This window comes from Apiospora phragmitis, assembly GCF_038363925.1.
Source record: "Apiospora phragmitis strain CBS 135458 chromosome Unknown utg000007l:2111988.0-4706623.0:1.0-2598199.0, whole genome shotgun sequence".
Lineage (NCBI taxonomy): Eukaryota > Fungi > Ascomycota > Sordariomycetes > Amphisphaeriales > Apiosporaceae > Apiospora > Apiospora phragmitis.
In genome coordinates this window covers 1,983,985-2,000,675 of record NW_027117406.1, presented here as the reverse complement: position 1 = coordinate 2,000,675, position 16,691 = coordinate 1,983,985, and the positions used below count along the sequence as shown (strand labels likewise).

Genomic DNA, 16,691 nt, shown 5'->3' with positions numbered 1-16,691 from the left:
CGAGTATATTAACGTTACCCTAGCGTATAAAACGCCCCGGAAGCGTTTAATATTTATTAAACTATATATCTAAACTTAATAAATATTAACGCGAAGCTTAATCTAGCCTAGCCGATAACTTAATTCGTTAATTAAGTTTTAAAAAATAGTAATAATACCTGCCAGTCTTTATTTAACTCTTATCGCGTCGGTATACCGGCTAGGCGCCGCATAACGTAAGATCGGTCGGTATCCTATCTATAGACGGCTTCGCGAATACCTAGTCCGAGCTTTACGTTACGTATCGTAACCTACGCGCATCTTTAAATATTAAATAACGATATAAAGAAATAACTAAAAAAAAACGAGTAAAATAATAATAATATATATAGTTAAGAAGTAAAAGTAATAAGAGAAATCCATATTATTATCTAAAGGTCCAACGCGTTTATAGAGCGAAACGCGGTGGTCCGTGAAGGGGTGGTCCGTGGAGGGGTGCTTTAGCTTAATATGGATTGTTAAGGAGCCAAACACTATTTCCCAGCTTCCTAGTTCTCTTCCAGGCTGATTTGTAGTCGTAACCTGGACATAGATCCAGGAGACGGGTGTGGCTCTACGTGTCTTTGTCACGTGTATATGCTGTTGATAATGCACGTACGGAGTTGTACGTGCTGGAGGAAACTTTTGTATGCTCAATTTGAACCTGGCTCTTGATAGCGTTCGCATGGCGGCCCAGTTCCAATTCATAGTGTGAGATATCCCCGTCATGTGTGAACAGCTTCATCTGGTTCAGGAGAGACTGTTTTTGGCAGAATTTCAACGACTTTTGGCATATTTGAACCACGGTGACGAAGTACCGTGTAACAAGATCTTGGAGAGGCTTCGAGTGCGGAAATAAGGATGCCATCTCTTGCAGTAGTGGTGCTGACTGTCCGACCTTCATGAACAGAACAGAAACCTTTTCCAGGTAAGCGGAATACTTGCATATGGTCTAGACGCCGGTACTGTTAGTATTTCGCCCAACTCGTCTTGTTTCGCATGGGCACTTACGAGCAGGCTGATTCGGACAAGAGACCAAACCCCGCAAGCTAGAAGGTTCTGCGAGGCCCCGAAGATGACGTCCCCAATCGACGCATACTGCTGTACCGATTCGAGCAAACGGGTGAGCCGCGGTCGGAAGCATCTCGTATGCAGAGCCTTGTAGTCAACCTCCGCTTTCAGATTCATGACGTCGCGTATGGTGGGCGGCGAGCCAGCTGCATGGTCCTGACTGTCTGGAATCCAGCCCGCTTCTCCGTGCTGAGGCCTTTCTCGAACTCGTCCAGGGCTCGACCGAGCTCGACTTCCCATTTCATACGGCCTATGTTCGCTATGATGCCCGACATGTTCGATGTTTGCCCAGACGAAACAGACTGGGAGTGTAGTTGGATTGTAATCGATGTGCAAGGTTTGCCTCTAGTGTTGGCTCAGAGAACGACGGGCCTGGCAAGCGGGGTAAGAAAGAACTTTTGAGGCGGCGTCCGCGGGCAGTGCAAATCAGTCAGCCCATTTCCCATCCTGGGCTGACTGAAAGGCAGACAGCGAGGCAGCCTACCCCATCATTGCCTTATCGCTACTCCGACACCTCTTCCGCGGTACATATTGGTGCGGGGGAGTAGAAATGCATCAGCCTCGATTCCGATTAGCCGCCACTACGGGACGTCCCGAAACGGAAGCATCACTTGTCTGCTCTGTGGCTGGTCACCCTTGTCAATGTGATCTCTGATGTTCCATACTAGCATTGTGTCATACGTCAAGGCAGATGTGCTACAAACAGTGCGTGAACTTAACTTTTCTCCCACTACCCCTTTTCATGCCTCAAGACCACTATAGGACAACACTTACCTCCTGGATATCCGCCACGAGGGATCTCTTGGTACTCTTGTGTCGGGCTGTACGAATTCTGGACGGTGAACGTTACTGGCATCGCAGATAAAGACAAAAGAGCAACTGGGAAGAAACACGTGTCCGTCGAAGGATACTACTTGACAGAAAATATGCAGAAACATGCAGAGCCAGCAAACACACTGCATGTTTCCGATCAAGCAGTGCCCGCAAGAACAAGCAGAGCTAATAGAGAATGTGTATATTATGATCGCAGAATTGATTCTGCGTCCTTGGCTTTAGCGAACGCTACCCAGAATGGACCCTAGTTATTCTACCCATACGCTGTCTCGGAAGCTCAAGGACTCTTGTGGTCTCTGTTCGGCCTCCAAGGTACGGTGCGAGATGGGCAATCCAGCATGTGCCCGCTGCACCAGTCTGAACGAACCGTGCTTATACAGCCCTGCCCGACGCGCCGGCCGTACCCGTAGAATCCGGAGGGAGAGTTACCAGGAACCGGGACAGCAACAGCAGCAATATCTGGAGTACTTGGCCTCTTCGACTGCGCACGGCACCCAAGCGAGCGATATAGGAGAACTCGACTGGGGCAGTAAGATAAGCTTCGACGACACCATTACGTCTGGTACCCATGTACCACCATACGCCTACGGGCGCAAGCAACCCGAGCCGGATCCATCGGCCCCTTTGGCGGGCGAAAGCGACACCATTCCAGGAGGAGACTGCGCTAGAGCGGCGGCACTAATTCTCGAAGGACTCGATCCGGCCAAGACAGGCTCGCATCGTTCGCAGCCCGGCTGCAAAATAACCGAGGCGTGCCAGCAGATCCTGACCATCCTGGTCTGTCCCTGCTCCGAGCATCCCGCCGTCGTCCTTTTCGTGCCTTCCGGCTGCCTTGCGCTGATGGATACCGCTTGTCGCCTCGCTCGCGGCCACGGGATAGGCGCCAGCAAGGAGCCCTTGTGGACGAATCCGATCATCGACAACGACAAAGACCAGCACCAGCACCAGCATCACCCATATCTCGATATGGATTCTTTCACAGGCTGAATTTACCAACGCCGCCACGAACAACCGCTTCCTTGGACCGGCTGGTCAGCACCGACGAGATCGGAGTCGAGAGCCTTGCCAAGATCGCCAAGGTTATCTTGCGGTTTGCGGAACGATATGCTCAGGAGCCCCACAAAGGGGACCGAGGCGGCACGGGTTGGGTGTATACGACTCAGCTGGTTTAGCCCATCGTGGCCTTGCTTCGATCCACGTTGCAGTCTGCCACCCAGGAAGTCACAGCTCGCCTGGTCTTATGATGCGTCCGGGGATATTCCCTTTCCACGTGTCTCCGCGTAGCATCTTGGCGACTGTCTAACGGGCATCCTCAGCCGGCTATATAGTTAGGTATTTCTAAGGGTAGAATACCTTCATTCGTAAACATGAGACCTCTTTTATTGCTGGATCAGAGTGCATAGTTAGGAATCTCACACACATGGAGATACAATCAGTGGTAAGAAGGGTCTTGAAAAGATGACATTATGTTGTAAAAAGGATTCATCAAGAGAGAGAAAACCCTATCTACTGTATGTGGATTCTGCTACAGCGAGAGGCCCCTGACCTTTTTAGCGTTCGACAGCCTAATACCATCTACGGCACGGATGGGCGAGGCACACACCTAAATTGGCAGCACCAAAGAAAGGTCTCAAATTACGATCATGTTTGTGTATGGCAGTTATCCGCTACCAGTCCTATTCATAGAAATATTCAAGATATAATCACTGGACAGATTTGACTGTCTTGCGATCACTTTTCCTTTTTATGGCCGTCCCAGAGACTGGCCCGAGATGTAACGCGGGAACCCTTGGTAGCCCAGCCAGAGCTCACCAGTCCCCGGAGGCCCACCGACTATTGCCGTCTCCCGGCTCTTGAGTTCTTCCACATCCCAGGAGGCGAAGACGATCTTGTTGTGGAGGAACTTGGCCTCGGGCGAAGCGATCCAGACCAAGAAGTCGGCCGGGGTGAATGTGGTGCAGGCGCAGGTGGGGGTTCTCCGTCGCGAAGACCTGCAGGAGCTTGACCGCCGCCATCTTGCTGCTGACGTAGGCGCCCATACCGGGGAAGGGCGGGAACAGGATGCCGGCCGTGGTCAGGTTTAGGAAGGTGATGCCCTGCCGCCCCCGCGGCGCTCTGGTTGTTCGCCCCCACGAAGGCCTGGGCCAGGGCCAGGGTGCCGACGACGGTGGTCTTGTAACTGTCCATGAAGGTGGCGGGGTCCGCCTCCATCAGGGGCACGACGGGGGCCAGGACGCCGGCGCAGTGGACCAGCACATCGATGGTGCCCAGCTTGGAGGCGACGGAGTCGAACACGGCCCGGAGCCCGGGCGCGTCGCAGAGATCAACTTGGTGCGTCTCTACCGCGAGGTCGCCATGGCGTGATCGAACGAGGTTGGCGGTCTCGGCCAGGGCATCCGGCTTCCTCCCGAGCAGAACGAGGGACTTTGGCCCAGATGCGGCGAAGGACAGTGAGGCAGCACGGCCAATGCCTCCCGAGGCGCCAGTTACCAGAATGACTTTTCCACTGGTAGAGAGCGCGGGAAGAGTCGGGTCAATGGCGGGGTAGGTAGCTGAATAGGTCAGTTTGGTATATGAGGGGGTCGGCGATGCCATGGCGTGTTGTGTGCAAACGGCACGTGGATGTGAGAAAAGTGAGTGGAAATGGTTTACTGTAGAGCTGGGGAGAGAGGCGGGGTGTACTGTGGGGCTCCTAATACATCTAAGTACATACACATCTAGTCGCCCTTGCTTCCGCCGTTGGCGAGGCACCTATTGATTCGATTCGAGCAGCTTCCTTCCGAAACCTTGCTACGTTCTGACCAATGGGGAGGTTTAAGGTCGATTGAAGACATCACAATCCTACTGGCAAGGTGGTGCCGGAATCTGCCGTAAGCTTACTGCATAACATTGTGGGAACTTTACCAGGCAGAGCCCCTTGGTAAAAGCTTGGTTCTCGCGTGGCAGTAAGGGCGCTAAGATATCTCATGGGATTGGTACACAGCCCCTGGCCCTTAACCTCCTCCTGACTTCATGTTGATCATACAAGTCAAGCGCCGATTGGGGAAGCGGTAGGAGACGACCAATAACCAAGGGAGCAGGATAGATATCTCAATTGATGCCTTCTCTTTTAATAAGCAGGTGGCCGATTGGTGTAGTGGGTGCGGGTGCTTCTCTCGGTAGGCGATTTGGCTTCGATAACCTATTACAAGAGGCTATGAGTTCAAATCTAACCTATACAAAACAAAAGACTCAGCGATAGCATGTTAACCACTAATGCCACGACACACCCTTTTTTGTTTTTTGTTCTCCACTCATTCTCCGGTCGTTTCCTTTGGTGTGCCCTGGCAGCCGCTTTGCCGACTGCCGTCGCCTCGATAGGCTCGACGCACGTTGCAAACTCGACATACTCGGCAAACTCGACATACTCGGCAAACTCGACGTACTCGGCAAACTCGACGTACTCGGCAAACTCGACGTACTTGGCAAACTCGACGACTTGCCAGGTCATTAACTCCGAGTTCCCCGGGCATGTCCTCACCCGGGGCGTAAGCGGCTACGACTCCGCCCAGGGGTCATAGTACAGCGGCCAGGAGCGTGACCTAATGCCCGACTGCATCTCCATGCCTACCACGGCCGCCGAGGTCGGTCATTTCGTCAAGACGGTGACGGGACACAAGGGCCGAGACGCCCGGTGGCGGCCACACCGCGTGGAGGGGAGCCGCCAACATCGACAGCGGCCTGGCCGTCGACATGCGGCTTATGAACCAGACAGTGTTAAGCGAAGACGGCAAGATGGCCGGTCTGGGCTTTGGTGGCAGTTTACATGACGCCTATCACCAGCTCTCTCCGCACAATCTCACCGTTATGGGCGGTCGGGTTCCGAGTATCGGGGTAGGGGGCTTTTTGAGCACGGGTGAGTGCAGCCACATGACACCTATTTACAGGTACGCTAAACTGGCCCGTTTCTATTTTTCCTTTTTCTACCAGGCGGCAAGACCTTTCTGTCTCGGCGACATGGCTTTGCTTGTGATAACATCTACGGCTACTAGATTGTTCTCGCCAGCGGCAAGGTCACCTATGTGACCCGGGCCTCCCACCCCGACTTCTGGCTGGCGCTCAAGGGCGGGACCAACAACTTCGGCATTATTACGCGTTTCGACGTCCCTACCTTGGCTTGCGACCTCATGCGGTACAGCCTCCTCGAGTACGGATACAACGACAGCGTGTTTTGCCTCCCACCCGCGCTCCAGCGCCTTCCAGCTCGACTGGTCGTTCCACAACGCCCCGGCCGACGTGTACCTGGAGGTCATCCAGCTCGCGGGCCTCTTCGGCGAATTCCTGCTGCAGCCGCAGTCGGTGACGGACGGCACGAACCTGTTGTTCGGCCTGGTGCCAGGGCCGGACCGACTACGACGTGAGGCTGCTGACGGCGACGTACGGCGACGCGCGCGACGATCACGCGCGGGTGCGGGCCGCCGTGGCCGGCATCGTCGACCCGCAAGGCGTGTTCCAGAAGAGAGTCCCCGGTGGTTTCAAGGTTTTCAAATAGCCCGAAGTATTAGATTATTCTAACTTCGCCCAGGGCTCTTTTATACGCGGGTAATAGATATTCACTATTTAAGGGTAGGATTGCCCCTTATGTACACTATAAATGTTGCAGGAAATGCAGGGGTAGAGCGCCCTAGCAGAGGTTATGCATTTCGTTAGCTTTTTCTTTTATTTATATATAGCACAGGAAAGCCACTCTGTTTTATGCTTATTCTTACAGTCTTTTAAACAGCACTTTATGTATCAACTGTTGCTCTCGATGGTGTAATAATAGGACCACTCAACCACCTAAAGTGAATATTGAACCATTAAAGCATATACTGCGGCTTCTATCGAACACTTGGTGGTAGTGCATCGCTCATGAAGAACAACTTATTCAACAAATCTGGCCCAATGATATGGGCTATCGCTACGTGAAGCGTGGCCATGTTGTGACACACTGTGATGGGACTTATTGACATTGACCTTGAAATCCTCTCGAGGAACACCTGTAGTGGTAATGACCAAGTACGTCTTACCTACTAACGCAGTACGTATCGGTTACCACCACACCTACCGTCTTGTCGTCACCAGGCAGCGTGGTAACATCACGCCCAGGCTCAGTAACGCGAGCGCGAATTAGCTTCGAAAGGATAGGAGTTGCGCTGCCAACAAGCGCTCAACTGACACCGCCAACGTTTCCTCAACTTTGGTCGTGGCGTGGTGATCACATGCACGGAAATTAGGGGGTTTCACAAGAGCCGCGTATTTCGGGACCCTGAGGTTCCTCTCGTCACGCCGTCGGTAGCAGACAAACAGAGGACCAGCGGCAATACTAGCGCTTTCGGCATGGAAACACCGGGGAAATCACGCGTAACACACAACAGCAATCATGTATAACGCTGTACACCTCGGCAATTACCTCCAAGTCACGCAGGCAATTTCTCGCGAATAACGTCTAAAGGAGATGGATTTCTTCTTTCTCTCTCTTGTCTCTGTCCTTCTCTAATCATTCAACGTTTTTTCTTTTTCGTTTCCCTCGACTCTTGGAGGACATTCCCATCCGTCACTCGCTCACTGTTTCTCTGCAGTTTCTCCTTTTTTTTTTTACTTCCTACTTGGCTTATTATCTCACTAACACTGTAATTGCTACCTATTGCCCAAATCTACAACAAAAGATACCCACCCTAGTGAGCCCCCATCACACCGCGCGCCGACGAGATGCCAGACCCCTTCACCCTCCTCGGCTGCTTCGTCGACCAGTCGCCCAACCGCACGTTGGCCCACACCGCCTTCCAAGGCCACGACACCAACTGCGCGCTCGTCTGCCACGACATCTGCAACACGCCGCAGTACCAGGCGACGTACTTCGGCCTCGAGTACGGCACCGAGTGCTACTGCGGCAGCGGCGACCTCGCCGCCTTCCCGCGCGCCGGCTCGCCCGCCGAGTGCAACAAGCCGTGCCCCGCCAACGCCAGCGAGATGTGCGGCAGCGACTGGCGCCTGAGCCTGTACCGCATCCTCGACACGACGGTCGATCCGTCGTCTTCTCCCACGGCCACGCCTGGTCCGTCGTCTACCCTTCCCAACGACAACAGCACCACCACCACGGGTACGCCGGACCAGCATAACGATAGCGCGGGGGCCGGGCATTCCCTGACTGGGGGCCAGATCGCGGGCATCAGCGTGGCAGCCTTTGTCCTTCTGGCTCTCTTGGCGGCGCTGGTGATCTTTCTGATGCGGCGGCGACAGCAGCGGGGTCAGAAGGGACGTCGCCTGGCTAGGCCGGGGACAGGGACGTCGGCAGGGCAGCAGGCTGGGGCTGGGACTGGAGCACCGGGGACGGGGACGGAAGCAGGGCTGGGTGGCCCGCAAATGGCCGGTGCCGGCGGGGCAGCGGCGTCAGGGGCAGGGGAAAGCAGCAGCAATAGTCGCGAGGGCGGAGTCGGGAGTAGCAAACCGAAGGCAGGGGGCCACAGTGGGGCGGGAGGAAGGGCCGGAACCGAGTCTGTTGATGGGGAATCTCTGGTCGCGGGGGCCCCTTATCATCGTCATCCCCATGACGAGCTACCTGGTTATCAATCGTCGGCTCGGTAGGTGCACCTGTTTCACGTGCCGTTTCTCCGCCGACTAGACACACACTTTTCTTCATCTTCTACCCAGAAGGCAAGTTTCTTGACTGTTGCATATACTGGTCAACTGGCGGTCAATCACTGGGGAGAAGGGTAATCTGTAGTTTGATCACCTTGGGCTTGCTCGGTTATGCGGTCCATGTTGTCTTTTCGGGCTCTGGCTCATTATCACTTCATCCAAATCTCCCTTCGAAGTATTACTCCTAATTAGCAACTGTAATAATGTTGATCATTTTCAATTAACGCCAAAAGTATTGAAGAACCCAAGTTCCACAGTAATTATCGTTATATCGTCCCTACCCCCATTGAAAACGCCGCGTAATTATATATACGTTGTCGCATCATCATCACATTTCATCATCCGCAACCCCTCAGTAGTATCCCCCCTCGACGCCCGTCGCGACTCCCTCCTCACATGGCGCGCCTCTTGCGGAGGATAGTATGCTGCAGGAGGCGCCGCAGGGCTCCGACCGCGGCTAGCAACACGAGTCGTCTCGTAGTAGCCGGCCGCGGGGCGCACGGTCGAGACCTGGCGGATCTCGATCGACTTGCGGCGCGGGCTGTGGCCATGGCTATGGCTACGGTGGTGGTGGTGGTGATGGCGCGAGCGCGAGCGGTGCGTCTCGTGGTGGTACGGGTAGGCGTGGGTCGTGCTCCGGGGCGGGGGGTCATCTTTCGCGCCAAAGGTGCTGCCCCAGATGCCTGGCTTGCCCAGGTTCAGGCACGAGCGGATCAGCCAGAGCAGCAGCAGGAAGCCGACGATGGAGCCGATGACGATGCCGGCGATGGCGCCGCCCGACAGGTTGACGTCGTGGTGCTCGGTCGTGTCGACGTCGGTCGTGATGATGGTGGCCGTGGCTTGCCGGGGGTGCAGTGCGCGAGTCAGGAGCGACGGGAGCGTCCGCGTTGGCGTCAGCACCGGCAGCTGATTGATCAAAGGCGCCATTGTTTCCCGCTTTTTGACTATTTCTTTCCCTCTTTGTATACCTCTGCACTACGTCTCTTTGTCGCAGAGACCCGAGATAGCGTTGATGTGGGATTCCACTGGTTGCGACGCCTTCCTTTTTGAGAAATCCGGACCGCTGGGATTGGCTGACAATTGAGGATAGGATATCGGACGGCGATCGCAGGATGGCTGTTGCTTCCACGCTACCAGCAAATTGAGTTGCTAGGGTATTATCGTGATTCGTGGGCGACCCAGTCACCTAGATTTGACTTTCTGGAATTCCCGACCAACAGCGGAAAGCCAAATCCAACTTCAATTGAAGAACGGGCTCCGTCAAGATTTATCTACTTTCGCATGCGCTGAGAATGCACGCCATCTTCCTGCATTAGGGTGCATGACATGACGAGTCCTTCAGCCAAAGTCGTCAGGTTGCCCGGCTTTTCTCGTCGATTCTCTGCAGGAGGCTGGGAATAGCAAGACCTAATTGGAGCGACTTGCACACTCCTGGCTACTCTTTTCTGTTACTGTGACTCTAAATCAAGGACGTTGCATGCGATGGTCGCAGCCCCAATGCGAGTCTGGCCAAGCTCTTCCAGCTCTTCCCTGTATTCGGCAAGGTTAGCGGGGGTAAATCCCCGGGTCCAGTGCCTGGAGGGGATTAGCTTCCCGACGGTCCGGACCAAAGCATCCACAGCGATGATGTAAGTGACGGTACTAACTTGCATCACCAACCCGACTTGTCTCGTAAACTGCCGGCCATGGAGAGGGGGGATCTTCAAAAACGAGGGGCAGGAGGTTGGGCAGAACCGAGACCTTTTTAAACGAGACTTGCATCCCTCCCTTACCCTTTCAGGGTGTCGCGCAGGGCCCCTGCAATGGGAGCATGGCATTTTCCAAAAGAAAACCCCATATCCGCATTAATTGAACCACCAGTGACCATGGTGATGACGCTTCCCTGCTTTCGCAATTCGGATTTGCTGGTTTTGGGGTGGGAAAAGACCGAGACCTCCGATGCACCGGATTGACTTATTAGTGGAGCATCCGCCGACGACAGTTGACAGTCTTTTACCTTCGTGCTTCTCACTCTTGAGGCCCAGCATCCCCGCTCTGCGACATTTCCATGTGTCGTGTAAAGAAGCTTGGTACTTAGTTGCATCTGCCGGGTAGTACGGAGTACCAAGAGAATCACTAGGATGCCATTAGCGCCGCCCGAGGAGCCAGCCACCCTGCTTGTCGCCAAAGTGAGGCTGAACTCCGTGGAGATGGCCAACAAGAACTTTTTCATCAATTAATTAGGGAGCTAGGGAATTGGGCTTTCTAGACCGCCTTCGCCGAGTGTTGCTCGCCACGATCCTCGATATCGCGCTCAATGGCAAGGGAGGGTCCATTGGCAACGGCGCTACTCATGGTACAAAAATGCGTCGATGCCTTATGTTGGTCCGCTTATGGCATCGTTACGCCTGCAACTAGAGAGCGTGGCTTAGCGACCTCCAGGATCTCTGCCCTCATATTTGGCTTGGTGCTGCCCATGATGCAGCATTGCTGGCCCAGCGCGATCTGCGACTGGGGATGGTACACCTCGGGGGCGTGTCGGATTCTACATCTCGAATAATCGGCGCTACGCTTCTCGTGTAAGAGCGAAAACGATTTGGAATATTACTCCTTGCTATCACGGACGGCGCACATCAACTCTTCTTCGATGAACAACTTTGCTGTACCTCACACGATATTGGCTCCAGAGGGAACATCGTTCTGCTTCGTGTCGGTAATGAGATCAGTGGACGAAACACAAATCGAGGTTTTAGAAGAGATCCTCAAAAACGATGGATAATATACTAGCTCGACTATGTATAGTAACCGCAAATCCCCCAAGACCACCTTGCGAGTTAGTCAGTCTATCATTGCATATGTCTGAATAGGGTGATATGGGTATATCCTCCCTCTGATAGACTTGAATCGCATGTTCTCGAGGCCTTATTGCCTGCCAACAGCGCTGCCATTCACTACTCAACGGCCACTTCTAAAACAAAATTAAGCTGGTAGCTCTTGCCCGTTCGACGCGGGAAAAGTGAAGCGAGGGCTTGGCTTGGTCATAAAAGAAGTAAGCCCTACCAAGGGTTAGCAAACAAGGGATATGCAAGGTACTCCTTAGCTTTGTTCCTGACGTTACACACCTATCTTGAGCACGGCGATTGGCCACCGGCTATTTGAAGCTGAAAAAGAGCTGAGATGCATGCATAAGCCCGCACGACCCGAGCAGCCTGATTCCTTCCTTCTGTATGCCAGCCAGAGGGAGAAAGAAAAAAAACCGCGTACTCAGCAACCGCACAAATTCTTCTTACTCAGCTTACTTATTGGACGGCACTTATAGCTCAAGCCACCGCCGTCGATCTCTTTCTACCAATCGCTGGGGTCCCGGGCTGCCGGCACCGGGCGAATCTCGTATATGCTCCACTAAGCGAAGCCCACTTTCCAACGGGTTCTGGCAGCGACCGGCCACTGACAGCTCACGTCCCCCTCCTGTTTGCTAAAAGCAACGGCTCGTCCGTCGTAAGGTCCGGCATAATCCATGCGAATATCTCGTATCGCTCTTGCATTAGGCGGTCACTTTCTGCCTGCTCCAGTCGGTCGCATTGGAATGGGCTGACAAACTGAATATCGTTGTTTGTCTGCGGAACCATGTAGGGCTGTGCCTAAAATTTCGTCATTTCGGTTCCGCTCTCCCTGCTTCCCCTCCGCAAGCATGCAAACAGAGGTAGGTCCGGCCTCTATAAAACCAGGCTCGCGTCTCCCTTTCGTGAATCCACACAGGTTGCCTTTCGTCCTCTATTCCGACAAGAACATTGACTTCTTCCCCTAATATTTCCATATTCTCACCTAATATCTCACTATCATAAACAAACAAACAAACATGAAGACCTCATTCTTCCTCACCCTCCTGCCCGCCGCCGCAGTGGGCCTGGCGGCACCCAACAACTACGCCCGGCAAGACGCCCCCTCCACCGTCATACTGAGCACGACCGCGGAGCCCCCCGCAAGCACCACCACGACCCCCGCGGAGGAGCTGCCGTGCCCGACCACCCCGCCCGCGTGCGCCGCGAAGCTGGACGGCCACGTCATCTGCATGGCCGGCGGCGTCTGGTGCCGCTACACCGACGCCAGCGCGCACTGGACCCCGGGCTTCTACCCCATCAACTACGCGGGGCCCTGTCCTCCCTGCTTGCCTTCTTTTTAAAAGGAAGAAAGGAAAGGGGAGAGGCAAATAGACACATTGGATTTTGTGTTTGTCTCACTTTAACGACGGAAATGTACATTGGAGAAATTGGGGAGGGAGGAAAGGAGTATGGCGCATTGGCTTCCGATCAAGGGGCTGGGTATATTAATGTTTGCTTGCGGGAAATGAGCGAAGGCCTGCCGGGATTAGACAAAGCTACCTTCTAGATACATGGGAATAGAGCGCAATGAGAATGAATCACATATTTCTCTTTATTAACCTTAGCCCCAATCAAGACATTAGGCAATACAACTTCGTAGCAACTGATCAGGCCCGCGGCCATCGTCCGTCAAGGTCCGGTTGTGGATCGGAGATATACCGGCAAGGGTCCACAATTCTGCTGATAATACAGATTAGAAATCGGGCCACTTCCGCTTATCTACACTGGTATACGATATTGTAAGTATTGACATGAAGATTTGGATAAATGGCTGGAAATGCCCTTATGATATGTCTCGATCTGAATATTTGTCTCTGGCATTGTATAGATCTGTTCAAGCCAGGCAATCACCATGCGACACTTCTTTGCTGCTATTACAGGCCTTACCGCCTTGGCTGGTGCTGCTCTAGCAACCTGCGACGATCCATTCCCTCGTACGTGCCGCATTGGACCGAAATCCTGTGTGACTCTAGTATCGCTGACTGTGTGTGCCCTGGCCCCTGTATTCAGTGCCCAAATGCAAAGGAATCGAGATCGCGGATCTCCCAGTGGAAGCACTGCAGGAACTCATGACCGATGGAAGGTTGACCAGTCGCGACTTGGTGGAGTGTTACCTTGCTCGAATCGAGCAGACCAACAAGTATGCAAGTCATCTAGCGGGCTAGTACTCTGGCGATCCGCTCATTCACCAGAAACCTGACCAACCTTCGTTCTTTAGCTATATCCACTCCATAAGCGAAACCAACCCAGACGCCCTCAGCATCGCCGAAGCGATGGACACCGAGCGTCGCCTGGGTAATACACGCGGTCCCATGCACGGCATCCCCTTCCTCGTCAAGGACAACTTCTTCACGGACGACAAGCACAACACGAGTGAGGGCACCCTCGTGCTCCTCGGCGGCCGGTACACCAGCGGAGAGGCTACCGTGGTCTCAAAGCTCCGGGCCGCCGGCGGGGTCCTGCTCGGCCACTCCACCATGTCCGAGGCGGCGGATCATCGCGCCCTGTCGAACTACGCCAGCGGGTATTCGAGCCGGACGGGTCAGACGCGGAACCCGTATAACTTGACGCAGCCGACGGCGGGGAGCAGCAGCGGGTCCGTCGTGGCGGTGCGGATTAATCAGGCGGCCATTGCCGTTGGTACCGAGACTTACGGGTAAGTGAGACCTGGTTCACACACGAAAAGATGGAAATATTTCTTTTTGCTGATTTACTTCTGCTTTTTCCGCAATCAAACAGATCTCTCGTCCACCCCGCAGCACAGCTGGGCCTGTACACAGTCAAGTCGACCCCGGGCCTCATGTCCCGCCACGGTATCGTGACGGGCAGCTACTACCACGACACGCCGGGGCCCCTGGCACGGTCGATGCGGGACGTGGCCATTCTGCTTGATATCATGCATGGTCCCGACCAGCTTGACAATCTGACATACCAGGCGATAGGGAACTACCCGGAAGCAGGAGCTGGTGGTTACGCAGCCCACGTGGCGGACAAGACGGCATTGCGAGGGATGAAACTCGGCCTTCCTTGGGACCCTTACTGGTCGACCAACGCTGTGAGTCTCTTACCCTCTTCTTATATATAGACCTCACCTTCGGCTATAGGTGAGACATACACCCTATAGATAGGGGCTTATGGTATATCGTTTTAGCACATGAACAGCCCCGGTATCCGAAAGGTCTACGAGGAGCGCATCAAAGAGCTCAAGGAAGCCGGCGCTCAAATATACAACATCTCCGTGAGTAACGCAAAACCCATAATCTCCTTAATAACCCTCGACTTTCCTCACCGGTCTTCCAAAAGGCATGACATTGACCAGGACACTCTCTACTCCGACCCAGAACAGCCCCTTCGCCACCCTCGCCAACGAGTACGGCGCCGGCCAGCACAGCACCGTTCCCGCCGCCTTCCAGCACGGCATCACCTTCGCCACCCTCCTAGCCGCCGGCTACGGCGAATGGCTCCGGCACTGGATCTTCCCCGAGACCGACGCGCGCCACGGCACCCTCAACTCAGTCGCCGACATGGCCGCCTGGAACGCCGCCCACAACGCGAGCACCGGCGCCCTGGGCAACGGCACCTGGTGGTGGGACCCCAAAACGGGCCAGAGCTTCTACGACGCCGCCGCCGCCACGAACGGGACCCTGGGCCGCGCCTTCTGGGCCGCCTTCGGCTGGGGCCGGACGACGGCGCGTGAGGCCATCGACGAGGCCCACGTCTACCGGACAGACAACGGCATCCTGATCGAGCTGGACGGCCTGCTCGTCCCCAACGGCCGCGCCGGCGGGTACAGCAGCGCGTGCGCGCCTATGCCGTCGTACGCCGGGTACCCGATCGCCTCGGTGCCGGTCGGGCTCGACGGGTTCGCGACGCCCTTCGCGCTGGGCGTCTACGGCCGGCAGTTCGGGGAGGCGAAGCTGGTGCGGGTCGCGTCGGCCATGGAGGATCTCTTCCGGTGGCGCGAGGTGCCGCGGTGGCACAACGTGGGGACTCGCCAGGATCGGCCGTGGGATGCGCCTTGGCCGGGGTATACTTGCTCGAAGGAGAGTCTGGCGCGTTATGCGTGTACTTTGTGATCTAAATGCTTCTGTGTACCGCTGCAATGAAACCTCGCCTGAATATTGTGAGAATTAATCAACCAGATGAAGATACATAAGGAAACTTCTGGTTGCACAATTCCATGCTTATCAAAGTAGCAGGTTCAAAAACAAAAGCTTGTATTTACAGTAATCTATGGACATATATATCTGTCATCAAATGTCGTCGTCTAAGATTTTGGTGCACTGGGTGGACTGATGAACCTCTCCCGGGAACGTGAAGTCATGATATCCACGTCATAGAGACCTTAAACGCATTGGCTGTACCAATCGTTGGCAGCCGTGCAGGTGCCCTGCGCACAAGCGGTAGGGCCATCCCAGTTCTTGCCGCCGCACTGGCCGTACATGGTAGCCTTAGCACCAACATCACCACCAGAACCGGAAGAAGGCGCGGGGGCGGGGGCCTCAGCAGGGGCAGAATCAGCAGGGGCAGCAGCACACGCAGCCGTGGACTCCTCAGCAGCGGGCACATCGGAATCCGACACGGGGCTAGCGATGTCGTCCTTGGTGCTGGTCGCACCGTCGGTCCAGACGGCCGGGCCGGGCATGATGTAAGGGGCGGGCGAGCTGGTCCACTTGTTGTAGGCGATACCGGGGTCGGTGGCCTTGTACATACCCGGGATCTTGACCAAGGGGCCGGGGATGCCGCCGCCTGGGCCCTCGACCTTGAGCTGGGCGCACTCCATGTAGAACTGCGCCTTGCCGACGTGGCTCTCGTGGATGGCGATATGCTCGACGCGCACGAGGTACTCGCCGGCCGGGATGGTCTGGGGCACGGTAAACTCGATGCGGTCCTTCTGCCACGTGCACCAGCTGGCGTCGGTGTTAGCCTTGCCACCGTTGCACAAGCCGGACTCCATGACCTTGAACCAGTCACCTGTTTGATAATATTAGTCAGCTTCCGTGCGGTGTGTGTATATAAAGGTTCATGAGGGCAACGTACCGGATCCATCGTAGCTGCTCACGGAGCCCGGGGCCTTGGACATGTAGACGAAGCCGGGGCCCGGGTGCTCGATGTTCTCGTTGAACCAGAGCTTGAAGCCGACTTTGTCGCCGGCCTTGACGGTGTAGGTCTGGGCGGAGCCTGGCTTGGCGCCCTTGTTGCAGCGCAGGTCGGGCGAGTCGATGACCTCGCTCGTGAAGGATGGCT

At 55.0% G+C, this 16,691-nt stretch overlaps 9 protein-coding genes across 9 annotated transcripts; 5 read left to right on the top strand and 4 right to left on the bottom strand.

Annotated features, from left to right (window-relative positions):
* Positions 1–592: 592 nt before the first annotated feature.
* PG994_008212 (uncharacterized protein) lies at positions 593–1,945 on the bottom strand (the record flags this gene model as incomplete). The annotated part of the gene is made up of 3 exons (XM_066859621.1): positions 593–970; positions 1,030–1,391; positions 1,864–1,945. 3 exons carry the CDS (start codon positions 1,943–1,945, stop codon positions 593–595), a joined length of 822 nt encoding a protein of 273 aa, XP_066715108.1.
* A 215-nt stretch (positions 1,946–2,160) lies between these two features.
* On the top strand, positions 2,161–2,910 carry PG994_008211 (uncharacterized protein; the record flags this gene model as incomplete). Its single annotated transcript, XM_066859620.1, has 1 exon — positions 2,161–2,910. The coding sequence occupies one exon, from the start codon at positions 2,161–2,163 to the stop codon at positions 2,908–2,910; it is 750 nt and encodes a 249-aa protein (XP_066715107.1).
* Positions 2,911–3,667: 757 nt separating this feature from the next.
* PG994_008210 (uncharacterized protein) lies at positions 3,668–4,518 on the bottom strand (the record flags this gene model as incomplete). The annotated part of the gene is made up of 2 exons (XM_066859619.1): positions 3,668–3,914; positions 3,965–4,518. 2 exons carry the CDS (start codon positions 4,516–4,518, stop codon positions 3,668–3,670), a joined length of 801 nt encoding a protein of 266 aa, XP_066715106.1.
* Positions 4,519–5,117: 599 nt separating this feature from the next.
* Positions 5,118–5,413, bottom strand: PG994_008209 (uncharacterized protein; the record flags this gene model as incomplete). Its single annotated transcript, XM_066859618.1, has 2 exons — positions 5,118–5,136; positions 5,193–5,413. The coding sequence occupies 2 exons, from the start codon at positions 5,411–5,413 to the stop codon at positions 5,118–5,120; spliced, it is 240 nt and encodes a 79-aa protein (XP_066715105.1).
* A 112-nt stretch (positions 5,414–5,525) lies between these two features.
* Positions 5,526–6,454, top strand: PG994_008208 (FAD-binding oxidoreductase; the record flags this gene model as incomplete). Its single annotated transcript, XM_066859617.1, has 5 exons — positions 5,526–5,567; positions 5,590–5,781; positions 5,955–6,094; positions 6,156–6,261; positions 6,302–6,454. The coding sequence occupies 5 exons, from the start codon at positions 5,526–5,528 to the stop codon at positions 6,452–6,454; spliced, it is 633 nt and encodes a 210-aa protein (XP_066715104.1).
* A 1,199-nt stretch (positions 6,455–7,653) lies between these two features.
* On the top strand, positions 7,654–8,216 carry PG994_008207 (WSC-domain-containing protein; the record flags this gene model as incomplete). Its single annotated transcript, XM_066859616.1, has 2 exons — positions 7,654–8,044; positions 8,104–8,216. 2 exons carry the CDS (start codon positions 7,654–7,656, stop codon positions 8,214–8,216), a joined length of 504 nt encoding a protein of 167 aa, XP_066715103.1.
* A 670-nt stretch (positions 8,217–8,886) lies between these two features.
* Positions 8,887–9,510, bottom strand: PG994_008206 (uncharacterized protein; the record flags this gene model as incomplete). Its single annotated transcript, XM_066859615.1, has 1 exon — positions 8,887–9,510. One exon carries the CDS (start codon positions 9,508–9,510, stop codon positions 8,887–8,889), a length of 624 nt encoding a protein of 207 aa, XP_066715102.1.
* A 2,911-nt stretch (positions 9,511–12,421) lies between these two features.
* Positions 12,422–12,745, top strand: PG994_008205 (uncharacterized protein; the record flags this gene model as incomplete). The annotated part of the gene is made up of 1 exon (XM_066859614.1): positions 12,422–12,745. The coding sequence occupies one exon, from the start codon at positions 12,422–12,424 to the stop codon at positions 12,743–12,745; it is 324 nt and encodes a 107-aa protein (XP_066715101.1).
* Positions 12,746–13,296: 551 nt separating this feature from the next.
* Positions 13,297–15,520, top strand: PG994_008204 (uncharacterized protein; the record flags this gene model as incomplete). The annotated part of the gene is made up of 6 exons (XM_066859613.1): positions 13,297–13,378; positions 13,455–13,584; positions 13,663–14,100; positions 14,184–14,499; positions 14,596–14,682; positions 14,786–15,520. The coding sequence occupies 6 exons, from the start codon at positions 13,297–13,299 to the stop codon at positions 15,518–15,520; spliced, it is 1,788 nt and encodes a 595-aa protein (XP_066715100.1).
* Between the last annotated feature and the right edge of the window lie 1,171 nt (positions 15,521–16,691).